The sequence below is a fragment of the Scleropages formosus genome, chromosome 4 (genome assembly GCF_900964775.1).
Source record: "Scleropages formosus chromosome 4, fSclFor1.1, whole genome shotgun sequence".
In the NCBI taxonomy this organism is placed as follows: domain Eukaryota; kingdom Metazoa; phylum Chordata; class Actinopteri; order Osteoglossiformes; family Osteoglossidae; genus Scleropages; species Scleropages formosus.
Window position 1 is genome coordinate 10,225,278 of NC_041809.1, and position 21,666 is coordinate 10,246,943.

The window sequence follows — 21,666 nt, forward strand, 5'->3', positions numbered from 1 at the left end:
CGGACCGATTCATAGATTTACTCGTAAACTCATAGTAACACCCTCTAAAAAAAAAAAAAAAACGGTTAACTGTCATTACCTTGTGCTGCAATGAACTTGTTCTTGTCTTTGTAACCCTGTTAAACAAATTCCACTGTTACTCTAAGATACCATGACATTCAAACTAGTTATTTATTGCAAAAAGTAACTACATTTGTAATAAATGTAACTACACTAACTACAATGTAACAATCTGATCTCTATATCGTGTTTTTTCTTTCTGCTGCTGTCGCTCTGAGGGCTGCAACACATTTTATTATACTGTATACAATGACAATAAATGTCTTATCTTTTTTCCCCCCTGCATGATTTTCAATGTTACAATGTCAGGTTTATATACAAATCTGATATTATTTCTATTATCTGCCATCTATTAGCGACCCATTTATACAGGTGTATATTTTTTCCTGGATCAGTTTCATGCCAAGTACCAAGGACACAGCAGAAGCAGGACCGGGGATTCGAACCCAGGTCTCTTGCATGCCTGACCGCTAAACCGCTTGCTTTAATAATACTTATAACTAATGAATAATAAGAGCAGTGACACACAACTCACATCAATGTAGGAGGCATTTATGTAATCTGAGCCAGGAATTCCATCTGGATCCTCCAAGACTACACGAGAATGGTCATCTGGTGAAGAGGAGGAAGGGAATTTATGGAAATAACAAAGAGTGCAGAACAAGCGCACAAGTTTAATAAAACGTCTCAACAGGTTTCGTCCAACACCTCACCGAGCGAGTTATGCAAGGCGACGATACGGCTGAAAGAGGAACAGTGCAGCAATGACCACGCTTTCTGTGGTGAAACATCATCGTGACGTTAGGAAAAGTCCCCGATCTTTTCCGAAGCTCGTTTTGGTTACCGTCTTCCCCTGAAGTACTGTCGGTCTTACATGGTGCTCTTTGCTGGTTCTTTCGCTTGACTGAGTACTTGCGTACCCGTTTTTCACACCCTTGCTCATTGCTAGGAGTTAACAGGATGTTTTAGGTTAATAACCCTTGATAGGATCTGAGTTGATGTTTCTGACCCCGAGATCAACTACATTTACATTTTTACATTTAGCTGATGCTTTTTTCCCCCCAACACAACTTACAATGTTATGGTTACAATTATTTACCCCATTTATACAGTTGGGTAATTTTACTGGAGAAATTTTAGGGTAAATACCTCACTCAATGGTATTACACCCAGAGGTGGGGATTAAACCTATGACCTTTGGATCCAGAGGCAGCAGCACTATCCACTACACTACCAGCTGTCCCTAGCAACTTACAATTTTACATTACTTAGAATTTTTTTCCCCGTTCATACAGCTGGGCAATTTTCAATAGAGCAATTTAGCAATGTACCCTTGCGCAAGGGTATGAACGCAGGAGGTGGGACTCAAACCTGAAACCTGTGGGCCTAAAGGCAGCAGCCTTAACCAATGCACTACTCCGTACCTACAAACTAACTAGCCACTACAAGCACTACAATAAGGAAGTGTGTTTCAGGACCTCCGCCCATTATTTGAGGCACTGCCAGGGACACCGCAGCACGGTAGGTCACTGCAGGATTATTTTTAATCGTACACAACCCGGGCTTCTTAACATACTGCTCATTCAGGGCAGCATAAAAATACATTATTAATAATTTTTCACGTAAAGGTTCTATCCAACGGAGTTTCTGCTGTCATATGTTTATATAGGAAAAAACTTCAATTGGGCAGCTGAAGGGACTTGAACCAACAACCTTCAGGGTGCAAGACCTTGACAGTTACGCTGGCTGCTGACCTAACATGTCTACACATTGTGACCCCGACTAATCAAGTGCCTCCCAAAGAATGAATGAATGAACGAACGGATGATCACTCATGTGCGGACCCCGACCCGTGGAACATGCTGTACCTGGTCTGTCGCAGCTGTGCTCTCAAGGAGGGGAAGCAGGTGAGGATATATCTCATTACTCACAGGGAAGGATGTTGGGATATCGGTTCTTCTCTTGGTTGTGATCCTTGTTGGCTTCTTCACACGTGCCTTCGGCATAACTGGCAGGCAAGGCCTGGAGGAAAACGTGTCACAGCTCATATAAGGGAAAATGACTAATTAATTAAATAGTTTCTGATTAAATGATACGGACAGCTGGTAGTGAAGTGGTTACAGCTACTGCCTTCGGACCCAAAGGTCACAGGTTCTATCCCCACCTCCAGCTGTAGTACCCTTGAACAAGGTACTTATGCTAAATTGCTCCAGTAAAAATGACCCAGCTGTAGAAATGGGTAAATAATTGCAGATAGAGGAACACTAATGCGGTTTGGAGAAAAACATAAGCTAAATGTAAGCAACGGAATTATTTATGATGCAAGTCAAAAATGTGTGTCTTTTCAAAAGTCGAATCATTACTGTGGATACTTGCCGAGTTACACTTGTACAATTTTTCCTTAGCCGTTTTATATATATATTTATATTCATGGGCAGTTCACATAAAGACCACCCTTCATAGACAGTGGAATGCAAATAGTAATATTCCATCACACCTCAGCTTCAAATTAAGTAACAGCAGTGATTATTAAAGTAATAGAAAGCCTTAATTGTACCCCAGTGTCTTCATACACTGATATCCTAATATGGAGAGTTGGGTTTCGTGTCAGCCGCCTGCTCAGAGGTTCACTTTCGAACCCGGACCCGGTTCTTGCCGAGGCGGAAGGTGAAAAGACGCAAAGGAAAAGGACGAGGCCCCGCAGAGAGCTAGTGGTGGGGTGGGGTCGGGGGGTAATTACGTTGTACTCCTCGCGGAAGAGCTTGCCGTCGTCGGCCGAGCGCAGCCTGTATTCGTCTTCCAGGCACTCCAGAGAAATGGCCGAGTACCTCTTGGGGGCAGCAGCAGCAGTAGGGGGCGGTTGTGGTAAAAGCACCACAGTCTGTTGTTCTGCAGGGTCAACATGGGATCAACAGGTTTCATCGACTCAAGCGGTGCAAACCTTTCTCTCTATATGCAGTTTACGTATAAAACAGTCACATGTACAATGTAAACACGGTTTAAAATCTGTGGGCAGAAGAGCTTAAGTAAACATCACGCGTAAACCACTAAAGTAAAATTATCTAAAGACCACTTCGTAGTCTATTCTTTCATATAGGTGACATGTGCTGTATACCAGGGAACGGGCAGCATAACACACACACACACACACACACACACACACACACACACACACACACACACACACACACACACACACACACACACACTTTCTGAACTGCTTGTCCCATACGGGGTCACGGGGAGCCAGAGCCTACCCAGCAACTCAGGGCGTAAGGCCGGAGGGAGAGAGGACACCCAGGACGGGACGCCAGTCCGCCGCAAGGCACCCCAAGCGGGACTCGAACCCCAGACCCACCGGAGAGCAGGACTGTGGTCCAACCCACTGAGCCCCCCTAATTTTATAAATAATATATAAAATATTTACTTAATTAAGAAATGCCTCTGCTTACATCTTTCTGCCAATATACAGAGTAGATCATTGATTTTTTTTTCCTAAAAAATTTATTCACTCAAATCAATCTCCCTCCTCATCAGTACTATAGCTAGACTTGAGATTCAAACGTGTGTTTGATGTGCAAGGCAGCAGCTCTAACCACTGCACCACCCGGTGCCCCCTAGAAACCGATAGCAGGAGCAACTCATAAGACACGGACACTGCCTGTACACATGTACAGTGAGGTATGCAGTATACAGCTTGAGTAGCTCAGCCAGAGATCTGAAGATTAATGGAAACTACTGTGGCTGTGCCCCCTCCGGGGCTCTGACACATAACGCCTCTGCTTCTTGTTAGGCGGTATTTGAGGGGTGAGGGTACTCTAGTGGAGCAGCATGGTAAAGACTTCATACGCTATATTGCAGTTTCAAATATGAGCGGAAACTTTCATTTTAAGTGTGTAACGCGAACCATCGACTGGGTGTTGCAGAGGCGTTCAGAAAGGTGCTTGGGGGGGGGAACACAGCACATGCATACCTGTGCAAATTCACAGACATATATACGTTTTAGGTGACATTTTCCTAAGAAATAATTAAGTATTAATGCTAAGGAGAACACATGTCCATGTACAGTACGAGTACAGAGAGTAACGCAGCCCGAACAATAATAGGGCTGAAATGGCACTTCCTGTAATGCAGTAAAACCCCTCGAACTGCTTGTTGAGAAACATCCATCAGGCTGCTTTAACCACACTTGGTCTGCGTGGAGAGAAAGCGCTCGAACCCGGTATGTTCAAGGGCACCGGCACCGAGACGAGGCCTCGCCATCATCCCGCGTAAAGCACCTCGGTACAAACTGCTAGTGCGTTTAATAGTCACGATTGACAAGGACCCGATTCAATATCTACCAACTTATGTATCTCTCTCTCACACACACACACACACACACACACACACACACACACACACACACACACACACACACACACACACACACACACACACACCAAACTGCTATACAACTGCCACTGTGTAGAAAAAGTCCCCACCCCTCGCCCCACATAGAGAGTTTAATATTAACCACAGGAAGTAAGGGTTTAACAGTTTGCAACTGAGCAATTAAATAAAATTTTAAAAAAAAAAATCAAAATTAATGTAGCTGTGTTCTGTGTCCTACTGTCTTCCGCAAGCATTCAGCCATGTATCAGTTAACAAACATATAACTTGATTTTTGCATCTGGAAATAAGAAGGAAATATCAGAACTCTGAAATGCAAAATGAAATTTCTGGAAGAAAGAAAGAAAAAAAAAAGCTAAATTAAATTCCGAACGCGAAGGGGACCGTTATTCCAAAGATGCCACGACTATTAGTAGCGACGGCCGTCCCTAAGGTGAACACTAACCTTGTTCCTCCAGAAAGCCATTTGGCACCTTCATGTCCACAGCGCTGACGTCTGCCTTCCTCTGTTTTCTTAACCTGACAGATGAGACGAGAGGCAGGTGAACGCGGCGAAACGTGAACGCGGATCAACGCGACGCCTGCGAGAGGAACCCGCTTTGACGCGCAGGGAAGGGAAACCCACCATCTGAAGTTGTAAAAGCTGTTTTTTCTCATTAGACTAGAAGACCCCCAGGGTGGCGCCGAGCGCACAATGCTGCTGAGACGGGGACAGGCGTGCTCTAGCTGTCCGCGCACACGCTCGTCTCACTTTTGGCTCAGGCAGCTGTTCCGGGTGCAGGCCCTGCCCACGCGGCACCGCGTCACGGGCGCCTCTCGCGCCCCTCCTCACCTGAGGAAATAGACCGCCAGGAGAACGAGGACGGCGAGCAGCAGCAGGGAGATCACGGACACGGACAGGACCGCGGGGGGGCTCAGGAAAGCTGGGTCCTCTGCGGAGACACCGTGCGCCTATTAATCAGTCAAATCGGATCAGCTGCGGGAAGCAGGAAACGTGGTATTTGACAGCGGTACCGTTCAGCATGGTGCGGTGTGGGGTACACAGCTGTCTGTACAGGGTTGAACACATTAAATACCCAAACTGCTCCATAAAACAATGACATATAACTACACTATTGACATTTATTCCTTCAGCTTTTGTCCACAGCAACTTACACTGTTAAGGTTACAATTATTACAAACATACAATTATTTACCCATGTATATAACTGGGTAATTTTTAGTGGATCAAATTTCAGATAAGTGCCTTGTTCAAGGGTACAACAGCTGGAGGCAGGATTCGAACCCACAACCTTCAGGTCCAAAGGCAATGACTCTAACCACTACGCTACCAGATGTTTTATTCCATGTGTTCATATGGGGCAGCCGGTAGCATAGTGGTTACAGCTCCTGCCATCAGAGTCACGGGTTCAAATCCCACCTCCATCTGTAGTACCCTTGAATATAATACTTACCCTAAACTGCTCCAGTAAAACTATTCCACATTTCTAAATGACTGTTCATGGCTTAACATTATGAGCCAATTTGGAGAAGCCAAAGGAATAACTATAACAGATGACTGATCTTATCGAAATTAATACATAAATCATACCGGTGAAGTTAAGTGAAAACGAACGTCTTGGTTTTCTTTCAGAGAAATACATAATTACCTGTACGACTTTTAGCAAGGCTTGAATTTGTGCACCGCTGCACCGCGGTTTCCTGGCCGAGGTGCTGAACTTACCACTTGTGTGATTTCCGTTCACTGAACCATTGAGTGCCGTTGCCACCAAACACAAGACTGGCACCATCGTTTCTGCAATAAAACATATGGATGTCACTATCATACAACAGAACTTTCATTCATATGAGGGATTTTAAAAAAAAAAAAAAAAACCCATCATCAAGTACGCATCACAAATTCCCAAACTTATTTTTTTGGTAATTGTTTATTATATATTCATTTTTTTTCTGCACTGATTTCTTATGAAAGCGCCGGAACTTGTTTGATAAATAACTGAGCAAAGAAACATTAAATTAAGTGCTTCGAAATGGAGGAAATCCACTGCGTAATATGTGCAGTGGTGGGGCACAGTTTTCACATAACTAGAGAGCAATAAAAGTTTTTTTTTTTTTTTTTTTTTTCCCCCCCCCCTCTCTCTCCCCTTCTTCTTCTCTACCAGGATTATTACTGGGTAAGAAAAAAAAATAAAATAAAATAAAAGTAAAAGAAAAATCTTGCCGCTAGAGGGCACTCGTCCCACATACATCTGGCAGCTGATGCAAAAAATAACTAATGTTCAAACTAAATGTGACATCAAGACAATGTATTTCATGTCTTATAAATAAATACAATGTATTAAAATGTTATATAAAATAGCAATTTTAAAGCCATTGGCTTCATATATTTTAACAGTCATCAAAAGATCAACAATATAATAATAATATTATTATTATTAACAACAAAATAACTGTCCCTCTAGTTAACTTTGCAGAACACATCTTGAGACCCCACGGCTCAACCAACAGAGCAATGGCTGAGAAGAAAATGCTCCTGCTTGGCTGGCGCAAGTGGAGGTACAGTACGTTCCTCCATGCAGCAGCGAAGATACTGGAGAAAGTTGGCAGATTAATAATGCTGCCTACTGACACGTCTCAAACACGCAGCCATAAAGAGCAAACAAACACGTACGAAAGTGCAGCGAAGCGCAACGCTGGAGCTGCAGGCTTGTAGGTTTTTCGGAAGTTATTTTAATTTTCCAAAGCCAAACATTCCATTGAAATGGGAATTAAGAAAACCAAATTTGGGCCAAGAGTGGACCATTCTTCTCAAGCACTTCGACGGAAAGGAAGAGGAGAACTCTGTAGGTGAGGAGTGTCAGCGCTCCGAGATACCACCGCCCTGCGCCGGTTTGCCATGCGAGGAGCGGTGATGCCTATCGGCACCACTGGATGTGGGTCAGTAGGGTGGGGGGGGGGGGGTCAACTCCTAGCCTCTCGTGAATCCTGCTCTGACGTGAAAATGAATCTTAGATTTGAACGGTATCTTTAGTATCACTACTGTCAGGGAAGGGGCTGGGATCAGCTTAGCAACCAGCACCTCAACACATTTACATATTGTGGTGCACAGCGCTGCGGGTTTGGACGGGGCGAAGAAGGACGCGGAGGCAGTGTTCATGACGAACGACTTATTCGAACACTGGCACAAGGGAAATCATGCTCTCGGTCCGCAGACCCCGTTTCCTCCCGTCATAGGTGCTTCCTCCACTGGATGCTCTTCTTCCGCCCTGCTGGCTTTCAGTGTGGCGCCGTCTTCCCACCCTTCTTCCTCAGTGTTCAGCTGCTCCCGGATTCAGCCTCATCGTCCTGCCCCATCCCACTCTGACACCAATGTGGCATGCAGCACCGTGGGTTTGGATGGGGTGAAAAAGGACGCCGAGGCAACGTTCATGACGAACAATTTATTCAAACACCAGCACAAGGGAAATGATGCTTTTGGTCCGTGGACCCCGTTTTCCTTCAGGACCTCCACTTACAGCCAGCCTAGCGCCCCCAGGCTCTTTCCCCAACACACTGGGGAACACAGCCACCCCATTATTTTCTCCGTAAGTGTCCCCAGTGGTTACAGACACATTTAACATTATTTCCCATAATGCAACTATTTACATTGAACGAGTAACGTGGGTCGTTACAATATTTAGCAGATGCTTTTCTCCAAAGTGACTTCCAGTGAACTCTGTAGTGTCATGAGCCCACACACCTTATTCACCAAGGTGACTTACAGTGCTAGATTTGAACCTGTCCAAAAGCAGAACTTCTAACCACTTTGCTAGCAGATGCCCCAACAGCCCTGAATGAGTTCACAGAATCTCTGTAAAACCAGGTCCTGTTCAATTGCTTTGTTAATTTATTTATTTATATGGCACCTTTGTTCAACCCGACTCACACTGATTTGCACATGTATACAGCAATATGCTTTTACCCTTTCAGTTCTGGGTAAGTACTTTGACCCAGGGTACAAAGCAATGGTCCTAACCATCATGCAATGTGCTGCTCCTTCATGCAACCGCAGGGGTGGTTACTGCTGTAACCCCATTTGAGGGTGATTTGAGGGTAAAGAAAAAGACAAAGAAAACTAATAAATACCAGTTTGGTGTGGATGAGGGAACATTTCGAGGATGGACCCGTTAAAAACAGAAGAATCTTCGACATTCATATGAACCTTTATGCAGCTACTCGTGCGATGAACATTGGTTCACATGGTGAGCAGAAACTAACTGTACTTTAGAATCACACATCTGCCACTATGTCTCTTCCTGCTAATGTAATGTACACTTTGTATTTTCCATGAGATGTACATCACTGGAGAAGAGCTGCTAAACAAATACATGTAAATGTAAGCTAAGTGGGGAAAGCAGACAGGCTTAAGACATCTCTTTTCATACTGGACCTTTTGTCCCCCCCGATTCATCTTTATATCTGATCAGCCAAGGCTCTGTTTAAAAGTTTCACTGCATCCAGCTTTCAGGCTGAAAAAGAAAATGAGCCATGGGCCTGTTTACAGCTCCTCGTACACCACAGATAACCCACACGTCCCACCTCCTCAACCGGCTGCGTCAAAGCACTGGAGGAAGCAAGGACACGACGACTCTTTATTATAACACATATATTAATACAGTATGAGCTATGTCTGTTTAGTCAACACTGAGTGTTGAGTGGATATTAATTTTAAGCTTATGGTTTTAATATGTCATGTTCTGCTTAAATTACCCAGCGGAGCAGCAGGAACAAGGGAGTGTACCACAGTGTGACGTGCAAGCAGAAACGCGCGCAGTTGCCTGCCAAGTGAGTGGGTGGAGAAACCCTGGCTATCATTATCATGTAAGTCACTCAAAGGGCTGCGTCAAATTTATTTCAAAAACATCACCACCTTAATTTCCTAACTATCTTGTGGCCTTGGTTTGTGGGTGCATATGTATCGAAAAGTACCCATGACAATTTATCTTATATATGTATGTATTTATATATAGCACATCACATACACACATCTGAAACTGCTTGCCCCAGGTGGTGTCACGGGGAGCCAGAGCAAGGCACCCCAAGCGGGGACTCGAACCTCAGACCCACCAGAGAGCAGGACTTGGTCAAACCCACTGCGCCACCACATTTTTTATATTATATATATATATATATATAGCAGAGAAGTAAAAGTTAAATGGCATGCTCCCAGGTTTCTACCCGCAGAGAGTCACAGTGACAGTTAATGTGTGGTCAGACATGGGCCTGAGCGCATGAGAGCCTGAAAAAACAAATAAAAAAAAAAAAGGGGGGGGGTTTCTGTTGGTGAGTAACAGGATGGTTATTCCTACAGGGCACCCAGGGCTGACAATGAGATGCAGGTGATAAATGGTGATATTAACATCATAACATGATATTATCATCATTTTCTTGTATTATAATAATAATAATAATTATTATTATTATTATTATTATTATTATTATTATTATTATTATTAATAATAATAATATTATAATGAGCACATTATTATTATTATTATTATTGTTATTAATTCACCTTTATTTAACCAATGTTTTGTCCAAGGTGACAGTTTTAGGCTTGTATACTAAGGAACAATTATTTACCCATTTACCCAGCTGGTTTATTTTTAATGAAGCAATTCAGGGTACATATCTTGATCAAGGGTGCTGCAGCAAGACGGGGGGGGGGGGGGGGCTTTAAACCAGAAAATGAGGCGTCTGTCTAAGGGTGGGGGTGGGGGGATGCCTAACATCCCGAGGACTGAGATTCATAAGGCTCAGTGAATGCTAATAACAGTAAGCAAGAACAAAGCATCACTTAATAAGAGGATGGAAGAGGATGACGGTGGAATGGATTATAAATAAAGTCAACCAGCCAGCATGGATACGTTTCATGTTTTCCTATGGAGAACCTACAGATCCCTGCTCACACACTATTTATTAAAAACTCAGCATGGACCCCACAAATACTGCAAATGGCCATTATCACTATGTGCTGAATGAGAGTTGCTCTACGGCATCTCAGAATCTGCTTTCATTTGATCAATATGTAAATGGAAAACAAAAAGGATTATTTCTACAATGACACACGTGAAGCAAGCTTCGCCTTCGGACCTGAAACGCAGCTCTACTCGGCGTCTCTTTGATGTCGGCAAGAGGGAGCACCAGGGAACTGCGTCTTAAGGACTAAATTATTTAGAGCATCGCGGTTACCTTGAGGTTGTGAATGGGGGGGATAATAGGTTCCAAGAGAATTGACTCAGTTACAATGGCTTGTAATGTGTAGCCTCGAGCGCCGCGAAGGACAAAACGAGAGCGCTGTCGTAGTCCATCACCGCAGACAAGAAATGGCTCACGGGGGACAGACAGAGAAACCGGGACAAGATCCTGAGGTTTTGAGTCGCATTTGTTTTCTGCACATTGGTTCAAAATCAGGGCTGGATTTGCCTGTATATCATGAAACTGGGGCTCAAACATACTGTTACGTTTGTTATTATTTAACTATACACAGGAGTACAGCATGAACGAAATACGGTTTGCACAGGTTCGGCACGACACAAATTGGCCTAGTGCCATGCCACTTAAACACAGCTGATACACATGCGCACACTTACCGAGACAAGGGAACACCAGTCATCGATCCGTCAGGTTGCTATAATTTACATTGTTGGTAATAACATACAGTGTGAGGTCCTCAAAATAAGGTGCACAAGAAGTGTAGTATGAACGTAATGTGATCTGAGTATAAATAAGAGTACTTAATACTTTAATAGAAAAATGTATTTTTACTTTTTATTCTGCCATTGTGATTTAATTTGAATTATTCTCCACTTTATTATACTTTTCACTATATCGATTTTTTTTTTTTTTTGGTTACGGACTATTACTCCATTATATTTAATTGTATGCCTTTTTGTTGTCTGCTGTGAAAATTTCTAGAATAGCAAGCACTTCTGTTCAGGGGACTCAAATGGCCTGTTTTATGGGTACTGATAGATAAGACAGTATATATAAGAGGCAGAAGGTATGGCTGTCTGTAGTGGGGTAACGTGTGTACACCGTGGAAAAGAAATAAACCATTTTTTAAACTTGTTTCGGCACCGTTATTGGATGAAGGAACACAGAGCTAGGAAGCGTCTGTAAAAGAATAACCTCGGCCCATGTAACATGTCCAATGTGCGCAAAGATACTATTTATGAGTAAAGCAGTAGCTCTTACTCTGAACCTTAGTGACTGTTTACTGTATTTTCATTGCTTGAAGGAACATGTGAGATTATGACAAACTACAAATTCCCACGTTACAGCATCAGCAATGGTTGGTTGGTCCAATGGTTCGGTGCTCTTCTCAGGAATTCTTTGTGAGCCTAGTGACATGTGTTGTAGTTTTTAAAAATGTTTATTCCAGTAATTAAAAATTTCCATATAAGAGTGTGGGGGGCAAGTTCTGGTGGTTGTGCTCCATCTGCCATGGAAGGTAAGTCCTCACAACAGTTACTCATTGTAAAGTGTGTTTCCCCCCCCCCCCCCCCCATTCCTGATTAACTCCCTGGCTTTGTTTCATCGGTGCTGAGCCAAAGAAAGTAGAGTGGTAAAACTACAGTGCATATTGACAAAGAGCAGGTGCCAGAGAGACCATCCATTCAATGCCCTCCTTACTCATTAGCAGATATTCTTTTATAAGCTGTTCTCATCACTCCTGCCAGTCTGAGTTTCCCGCTGAGGATGGAGCAGACACAGAGAAAAACATTAAATTTACCTAAAAAATGTTTGCCTCTGAACCCAAAGGTTGCAGGTTTGAATCCCACCTCCAGCTGTAGTACCCTTGAGCAAGGCACTTACTCTACATTGCTCTAGTAAAATTACCTGGCTATATAAATGGGTAAATAACTGTAAATGGCTTAAAACATTGTAAGTTGCTTAGGAAAAAAGTGTAAGCTAAAATTAATACATGTAAAATACTCCAGAATCCATACCAGAATTGCTTTACAAATGTTGTACGAAGCCAGAAAGAAAGCAGGTGATCCCCTGAAGCAAAACACTGACGTGTGTACACTAATCGCACCCCACCTCCAACTGAAAGCGCCCCACTTACAAGGGCCAGGAGTCCACCTTGTGTTATCAGTCGCATGGGCTGTGTGTTAAAAATTATAGCGAATGAGGACATCTCATCTATGGCTGGAATGAGGAGGGAAATAAATAATAAAATAAATAACTATATATAAAATAATCTATTTTTTTAAATATTTATTATTTATTTTATTACGAGGGGCGCAGTGGCGCAGCGGGTTTGGCCTGTGCCTTCTCTCTGGTGGGTCTGGGGTTCGAGTCCTGCTTGGGGTGCCTTGTGACAAACTGGTGTCCTGTCCTGGGTGCGTCCGCCCCCTCCCTCCAGCCTTGTGCCCTGTGTTGCCGGGTTAGGCTCCTGCTCGCCGCGACCCCTCTCGAGACAAGCGGTTTCATTCAATGTGTGCGTGTCTGAACCGCTTGTCCCATACAGGGTCACGGGGAGCCAGAGCCTAACCCGGCAACACAGGGCGTAAGGCCGGAGGGGGAGGGGACACACCCAGGACGGGACGCCAGTCCATCGCAAGGCACCCCAAGTGGGACTTGAACCCCAGACCCACCGGAGAGCAGGACCCAGTGCAACCCACTGTGCCACCATGCCCCCATGTGTGCGTATTTATTTTATTAATAAATTAAATATTTTATATATATTATACACACACACAAAACAAACCACTAATAGGGAACATGAGCTGGTGTTAGACCATCATGAGACAGGTTAGTCTTACTCTACTGATGATGTGTTGCTGCAATAGTAACCCTAAAACAAACACAGCTATGCCATGATACGTTCCTTAAATTAAATAATCCTTTTTAAAAAAAAAAAAAAAAAAAAAAAATTATATATATATTCTGGGGTTTCATAAATTTCAAAGACCAACTGCCAGTTGCACAGCATCTCATTGCATGCTCAAATAATCAAACTGCACATTCCGAACTGCTCTAGATACTGCTGACTGTCAGCACAGTTACCAACCATCACACTACTGCTATCAGCAAAAAGGGGACGAGCTCAAAAATAGCAGCCCTCTTTCAACCTGACCACACAGCATCCTTCTCAGTATACAGCTTCAGTCTCCTGTACCTTCTCATCTCCTCACCAAATTTATTCGGAGAACAAAAATAATGTGACAGCAGCTGTGACATTTTACATGGTCAAATATGCATCTTCAGACAGGCACCACTACAGTTTTTTTTTTTTTCCCCCTCTCCCAAATACTGTAACCGTATTTTTATTCCACTTCCTGGCCTCAAACTCCTTGCATGAGCTCTAAAGACACGAGTCACGTGCTTGCAGCTCGTGGCTGAAAATTTGGCATCAGTGCCCCTGGGTCACTGCTTGTGGGGAGAGTAGAGAGTCTAATTTTTAGCAGCCCCTAACCAAGGTCAATGAGCAGCACAGCCACTTTAGAAACACGACCCCTCCGGAAGCAGAACGTGGTCCCATCCAGTCCACCCCGGATGGGAGCGCCGCAGACTAACAGCGCATGGATTGGGAATTGTGAATTTCCAGAGATCACATGGCAGCTCGCCCAGCTATTAGAGTTGAGCTGATGTACTGTATACCCCTCCAAAATCAAACCAGCACCATTTAATGGCTGCCACTCCAAAGCGACATGCTCATAAGGGATTACCGCAGCCGAAAAGAGCAAACCTAAGCCTCATCCACTGCATCCGCTGTTGGCGATTAACGGTACGTTCTTGAGGGGTTCAAACTTCAAATGAATTCATACGTATTTGAACCGCCTTTCCTTCGAAGCCATTCACATCCACTCCTCCCTCAGCTCCTTGTGCTTTAAAGGAGTCTATAAGAGTCCAGTAGTCTTGCAAGGAGCTTAAACACTTATTTAGGCACGTTCCCCGAGACCGGCGAAAACCCCATAACAAATCCAGCAGCCTTCCTGTGATGGTTTAAGGTGAGCCCAAGGGATGACTCTAAGGGCCATTCACACAGATGCAAACACACCATTCCGGATGTTCTTGCGGTCTACAACCAGCCACCTGTACTAGACTGCTGAGCCAAAAACCAAAGCTTTGAGTCCATTCAGCTTTACCGCCCCTGCTGCTTCTATCGCATTTCTCCTTAAAAGACTAAGTGGCCCAAAAACAACCTCTGCTCAAACATCCAATCTTGGAGACCCACCGCTTGTTTATATCTTCAAGTTCTGCCAAAACCTCCTCTGCTAAATAACCTCTGACACTCTTCATTTCAGCTGCTGTCTCCTAAACCTCTCTAGCACCACTCTTTCCCCTCAGCCTCTCATAGTGTCGTCTTCAAATGCCCAATCTTGTCCGACTCTCCATATTGACATACCGCCCTGTTCTCCCTCCCCCAACAATAACTGCAATGGACTTTCACGCATGTAAGTTTTGCTTCCTTCTCATGAAATATTTTCCACATCCGCATTCATCCTAGACCAGATCTTTTGATAAAGGTGCACCTTAGACTCTACATCAACGACCTTCACATGCACATGGCTTCTACAGCCTTGCCATCAACAACCATCATTTCTACTGAAGTAATATTGGTCTGCAGCCATACTTTGTTCTTATACTTAGTTCTATAATATATAGAAAATTTTACATGTATTTATTTAGCAGATGCTTTTCTCCAAAGTGACTTCCAGTGAACTCTGTGTCATGTTATCAACCCACACACCTTATTCACCAAGGTTACTTACACTGCTAGAGACACTACTTACAATGGGTCACTCATCCATACATCAGTGGAGCACAGTCTCTGTCACTCACATGCTATGGGTGACAGAGTTACTAGTCTATGTGAACAGCATGTCTTTGGACTGTGGGAAGAAACCAGAGCACCCGGAGGAAACATACACAGACATGGGGAGACCATGCAAACTCCACATAGACTGAGCAGGGATCAAACTCATGTCCTCTCACACCACCTAGGTGCTCCAAGACAGCTGCACTACTCGCTATGCCACCGTGCCGCTCATATACAGTATAAAATATTCAGTCCTAACTGCTATGGGATTTTTGCGGGTACTTACAGGTTGAGGGCTTCAATTCACTGTGAGAAATCTCTCAGATCCATTGCAACTTGTGACAGCAGCCCCGTCTTACTGGATCCAGCAGGCGTTTCCTTTGCAGTCCGGTAAAAATCTTGGTACCTGGTGTTTTCACATTGCTGATTCGCAGAATGCCTGATCTTCCTTGTGCAAACTAGGAGGATTCAGCAGACGGTCTAATAAAGGGCCCACCCTGGAGTCTCAGCTCAGCATCTTTCCCTCAGGATCTTCAACGGGTCTTAAAGGACCATCCGGCATCTATTTAAATAAGGGAGGAAAAGAGCATTTCGTCAATCTGGCTGCTTGTATCCATTCCAGCAGTGCAGAAAGGGAACTACAAGGGCTCCAGAGAGACACATGGTCTACCAATGATAAAACTTAAGGTCTGCGAGTGGAGAAATGGACTTGTAAAGGTCTTTAAACTTGAAATCCAAATTCTGCAACGACTCATTGCGCCAGTGGAGAACTGTCCAGAAACACACTAATCTCCTGCTTGGTGTTAAGACAATTTACCGCCCCTGTCAAGGAATGATGGAAGGGTTTAACTGAAGCACAGATGTCCTCCAATTTAAAGTGCTGATGCTTTGAAAATCCTGCAGTCACATGACACTGCCACACTATTATAAAGGAAGGCGTTCAACTGGGGCGGGCATCAAGATGTTAGATTGAAAAAAACGTTTTAAGTTATGCATGAAGCATGGGCAGTGTTTTAACTTATTTTCAGCAGTAAAACAATAGCAAACACAATAATACATAAGAGACCATTACACTGGCAGTGACATTTCTAGGACCTCGGCCCCAGTGCGGACAGGGTTACTGACGTGGGGCACAATTCATCCACCTGGGCACATTCTTCAGAAAAACAATCGTGAGCTTTCACACATTCCAGACAGTTGCTATAGCAATGGTCGAGCATGGCTGCGACAGGCATGCAGTGGCTTTCACTTCACCGGTTAACATGTGTGAGCTCATCAGATTTTGTTCTCCGAACACTGATCCACAGCCAGGAATCAATCCGGAAAATGACTCATATACGGGGTGTGTTTCTTTAGTGGCATTTCTTCCACCTACTTTCATTTAAAGTTGATAGTATAAATACACACAAACTGGTGTGTATATAAAACTAACTAGTTATTTTTGCACCGTTTTCCACTAACTGTTTTTTTTTTTTTTTTTTTTTTTTTAAAAAAATCATACTTTTAGTAGCATGATAAACTTGCTCTACACATGTCTCACATGACTTAAGCAAGGGAAAGGATTTAAAATGGTAATTTGTTCATTCTGAATGCGTTTTCTGTTCTTCAAACAAACGCTGTGGGATTAGAAACAAAAACTTGCACCTGCAATTATGCTGATTCTCATGCCAATAGCAAACCCAAAACTCTCCAAGTTTATTCGAATGGGAGATGATTTACAAAAGACTCGAGTGCTTCACTAAAAGAAGGCAAAACACAAAAATATTACTACTTCACTAATACTTCAGATCAGGGTATTAATTCAGACCTTTTCCCTTTTCCCTGATATTTAAGGAGGCTTTAAGGGCTTTATGGTCCAGCTTGGAGTCATGATTGTGAAGTTCGCTCCAGATGGCTGTAATCATTGGGTCAGACAGCAACATGCCGCTTCCACCAGGACTAAGAATAGGGATTGCAAGGATTGTGGAACTGTGGGAATGCAGCAAATGCTCAGTCAGCGTGCACTGGTAGGACACAGTCAGATACATAAACCATCAGAAAGAATCGCTAGGTCCATCACTTGCACTTGAAATCACCTGTCCATCTTCCATAAGGGTTGACAATGCTAGCATTCAGGGTCAAAAGTATGTGGCTCCCCCCCATTTTTCCCTTTCCCCATAAGGCATTTTGTTAAGAAAGTTTCAGTATAGGAAAGCAGCAATGCCCACAGATGCAGGACATTTAAGCGGTCTTTGCTTTGACCCATCTGTCTAGTTCGTCCCATCAAAACATTGTCTGGGTGTACTCAAACTTTTGACTAGCACTGTAGCTTCACAAAACTCCAGAGCTGATGGTCCAGTTCTGTAAATTGCTTTATCAATCCACCATGCGTGGAAGGAGAACCCAGGCCTGATAACTGCTCCAGAATCCCATAAGCTGTCATCACAAAAGAGCAAGCCCAACCAAAACAGCAAGGAAAATGAAACATGGAAAATTTAATGAATCAAAATAAGCATATCTGATCAAATAAACACATCTCAGCTCCAACTCGGCTGCCAGAGCTTATAAACTACAGAGAATAGAGTTGAATTTGATTTGGCAGAGCACATGTAGCAAATGTATGGGAGCAGTGAAGACAATTTCCTTCACTAGTTCTACAAAGTTACACAAAGAACATAACAACGTCTCACTTTCTTGTTATATTCAATAAAGAACAGAAGGCCGATAGTAGCTGGTGTCGTAATTAAAATCAGGAACTAAGGAATTCACAGTATGGCCACATTGTCAAAGGTAGGAAACTATGGAAGGCTACAATTTAAAGAGTTCACACAATTACAAAGTTGTGTTTGTGCTATTAAATACACTGAGTTATTTAAAATCATAATACAGTATAATACATACGTTTGGAGAAAAGCAACCCCCCCAATGTCAAATACAGGCAGTTCACGGGTTGCGAAGGTCCGATTTACGTACAATATAATCCTGTAGTTACGAACCACCACCATAAGGCCTATTGTATTAAAAATTTGAGTTGCTGTACATATGATGACTCGTCGTAACAAATGCGAGCTACTTTGCATTGCAAGCATTGCGTGTCTACAGCGGTTCGTTGGATCATGAGCCCGAGGTAGGACTAAGACTTGGTCCTTTTCAGTCGGACCACGTTGCTATTAACGGTGTCTCGTGTGTTACTGTATTTGGCTTTAACGTTTCTTGTTTTTACCTTCCTGACCATGGCACCAAAGCGTAAATGTGATCCAAGTGATGGTGATGCATCAAAGAAAAGGAAACGATCATGACTGAAGCTAAAGTGGAAATAAAGTGATCGGAAAAAAGGTGAAACGCCAACGAACATTGGAAAAGTGTTAGGCTACAGTCGGTCAACAGTCGGGACAATATTAAAAGACAAAGTGAAAATAATGAGCATGTAAAAGGCTCTGTCCCGATGTCCCTCTCTCTGTATTATAAATACTGTAGTAATATTTATTATTAGCGTATTATGTAAATATATTTCAGTGCATCTGGAAGTGTTTCTTTAATGTTTTACGCAAAGAAAGGTTCACGATATACTAAATACTAAGACAAAAAATTTGACAAACTGATGTTAGATACGAACCGTACCAAACTGTTCCGACTTCCGTACAAATCTGACTTAATGACAAACTTAAGAACAACATTTGTTTGTAATGCCCGCGTTCAAGTCTGTAGGAAGGATTCTTGTTAGTGGATCGCAATGAATCCAACCCCCCCCCCAAAAAAAAAAAAAGTTACATCACTAACATTCAAAGGTTTTGATATAGATGCCATCTTTAAGTTTTCTGTCAATTGTTGCTAAGCAGGTATACTTACGTGGAGGAAGGGCAGAGACATTTGCAATGCGTAACATCACCGTGTTCTTTTAAACAGTGCACTCTGGGAACTGAAACGGGAAGGTTCTTGGTATTCAGATGCATGCAAAAAAAAAAAACCCATGCAATATGAAAACTATTAATATTTATACTGCTCTATAACTATTGTTCCCTATTGGCCCTTCAGGGACCTGTTCTTTGGAAGGGCATACAATAAATCCCCAAAAGTTTGACATTTAAACTAATGTCACAGGCACACCAAAAGCAGCAATAAAAAGGTCCATGTTCACACCGTGTGCAAGTTGAATGTCAGAGTAAAAATTGGCTTAATTCCTATCCAGACCTTGTGCACCATAAGGTATCAATACTTGTGCAGGAGACAGTCACAATCACATGTAACATCGCATTGCGAGCATAGCAGACCTGTCATATTGAACTGAACACGACCATAAATTCCACTAATCGAAAATTTATATACCGTGTCACAATCCACATTACCTTAGTGCAACTTAAATTCTGGGAAGGTATCTTTGCTGAACATGCAGAAATACTTTTTCAGCATTAATAGAGCATTTCCAAAATTTTCATTTGTGTTGCTTTTGAGATGGTGCCCCAGTGGTGTATACTTCCAGTGACCTTCCAACAATTACAAATTAACTGCGATTATGAATAACTTTCAGTGCAGGGCTTTTTTTCTTTGAAGATGACATATTGACATGTATCTCAAAAATTGAGATGTTTATATGCATCTGGGAGAAAGGAAAAAAAAAATTACTAGGAAGGTGATTTGGAATTGTGGATATTCTGAAAAAGTTTTATACAGCTACTTGTGTGATGAACATTGGTTCATATGATAAAAAGTAATTAACTGTACTTAAGAGTCACATGTCCAACTATGTCTCTCTCCCCTGCTAATGTAATGTACGCATTGTATTTTCTATGAGATATGTCACTTTGGAGAAAAGCATCTGCTAATAGAATTGATACATTTGAACACACTATAGTGCGTCGGAAAAGGACGAGATCACTACTTGCTACCTGTGACCCCAACACTAAATATTGGACCCCTGATTGCTATGGACCTTTTGTGTCTGTGGTAACCAGTAAACACGCAACATGTCCACAAAGAAGCAAACTCACATCCTTTGGTCGAGCTACGCACAGTGACGGAAGACAAGGGCGTTTCAAACCCCCTGGATTTGGAGTTTCATCTTACGGAAAAATGCAGTATTTAAGCATCCTTCATCACTGGACACATGTCACATGCCAGACACTCTGGTTTTCTAGCCCAATTGAAAGAAACACACTTATAGTACAGTGAAAACCTGTATGCAGCACTGCTTATTGAAATGGGTAAAAGTCTGCTCAAAATGTACTAGTAGGGCATTCTACTCACACATTCTACTCAAAAACCAAAACTATAACGCATAGCTATGTATTTTAAGCAAGTGAGTATCCAATTACACTGGGCGTTTTTTCCTTCAAAAAACTGAATGTTTAATTGTATAATGATGTTGACACATTGGATTAGTTCAACCGAGCTAAACATGTTTTGCTCCTGATTTCATTTGTACTCAGCATGTGATTCTTCTCATTTCAGTGTCCAACAACAGCTGGTCAGCATTGATGAATTCTCGTTGCCTTGATGCCCTGCCCTTCACAAAAACCATTTGTCGACACAACAAATATTTGGAACATGGAGAGGTTTCACCAGGACATTGCAATGAATGAATGAATGAATGAAAAGCTCAGCTGAACGAAAGGAATGTGTCAGCATCATTACGTGATTAAACACACACACACACACACACACACACACACACACACACACACACACACACACAGAGAAACTGCTTGACCCAAGTGGGGCCACAGCAAACCGGAGCCTAACCCGGCAACACAGGGCGCAGGAGCCAGGATGGGACACCAGTCCGTCACAAGGCACCCCAAGCAAGACTTGAACCCCAGACCCGCCAGAGAGCAAGACCCAGTCAAGCTTGCTGCACCACCGTGCACCCCATATGCAAATCAATACAAGTTAATTTCATTAAGGTCTACTACTTGTAGTAATAAAAACAATTATTCACAAAGCAAATACAGATTTTCACTTTTCAAAATTTCTTAACTCAGTGCTGAATGCTTCTGAATCCTGGACACCAACCTTAGTAAAAGACTATGTGATCAGTGTGGTTAAAGGCCTCTAGGTGGTATGGTGCTGCAGTGGACAGCAACGTGGACAGCATTGGTGTTTCGCTGCACCTGGGCTGTGGGTTCGACCTCTATTCATGCTGTCTGTGTGTGGATTTTGAACGCTCTCACCATGTTCACATGGATTTCCTGCAGGGGCTCTGGTTTCCTCCCATAGTCCAAAGACATGTTTCATGGAAACTAGTGACTAAATTGCCTGCAGTGAGTGAGTGAGTGAGTGAGTGAGTGAGTGTGTGTGTGTGTGTGAGAGCGCCCGCCACATGGCACTGGTGTATACAGTATAGGTGGCTGAATGATGGTAAGGTGTTAAGGAATTTAGCACAGAAAGTCACCTTGAATAAAAGGTGTCAGCTAAACAGTGCAGTACAC

General features: G+C 43.0%; 1 protein-coding gene across 2 annotated transcripts in view; it reads right to left on the bottom strand.

Moving 5' to 3' along the window:
* Positions 1 to 21,666, bottom strand: part of LOC108932908 (receptor-type tyrosine-protein phosphatase epsilon-like) — a 46,913-nt gene that overhangs the window by 9,046 nt on the left and 16,201 nt on the right. The window contains exons 2-9 of one of the 2 annotated variants that reach the window (XM_018749623.2): positions 15,549 to 15,824; positions 6,176 to 6,247; positions 5,285 to 5,384; positions 4,898 to 4,971; positions 2,801 to 2,949; positions 1,992 to 2,082; positions 596 to 672; positions 80 to 116 (exon numbers count right to left, since the gene is read on the bottom strand). In XM_018749623.2, coding sequence (XP_018605139.1) covers positions 80 to 116; positions 596 to 672; positions 1,992 to 2,082; positions 2,801 to 2,949; positions 4,898 to 4,971; positions 5,285 to 5,384; positions 6,176 to 6,242 — 595 coding nt within the window. In that variant the 5' untranslated portion in view covers positions 6,243 to 6,247; positions 15,549 to 15,824. Of the gene's footprint in view, positions 1 to 79; positions 117 to 595; positions 673 to 1,991; positions 2,083 to 2,800; positions 2,950 to 4,897; positions 4,972 to 5,077; positions 5,226 to 5,284; positions 5,385 to 6,175; positions 6,248 to 15,548; positions 15,825 to 21,666 lie in introns of those variants that run through there. The other variant, XM_018749624.2, reaches the window with a different exon arrangement.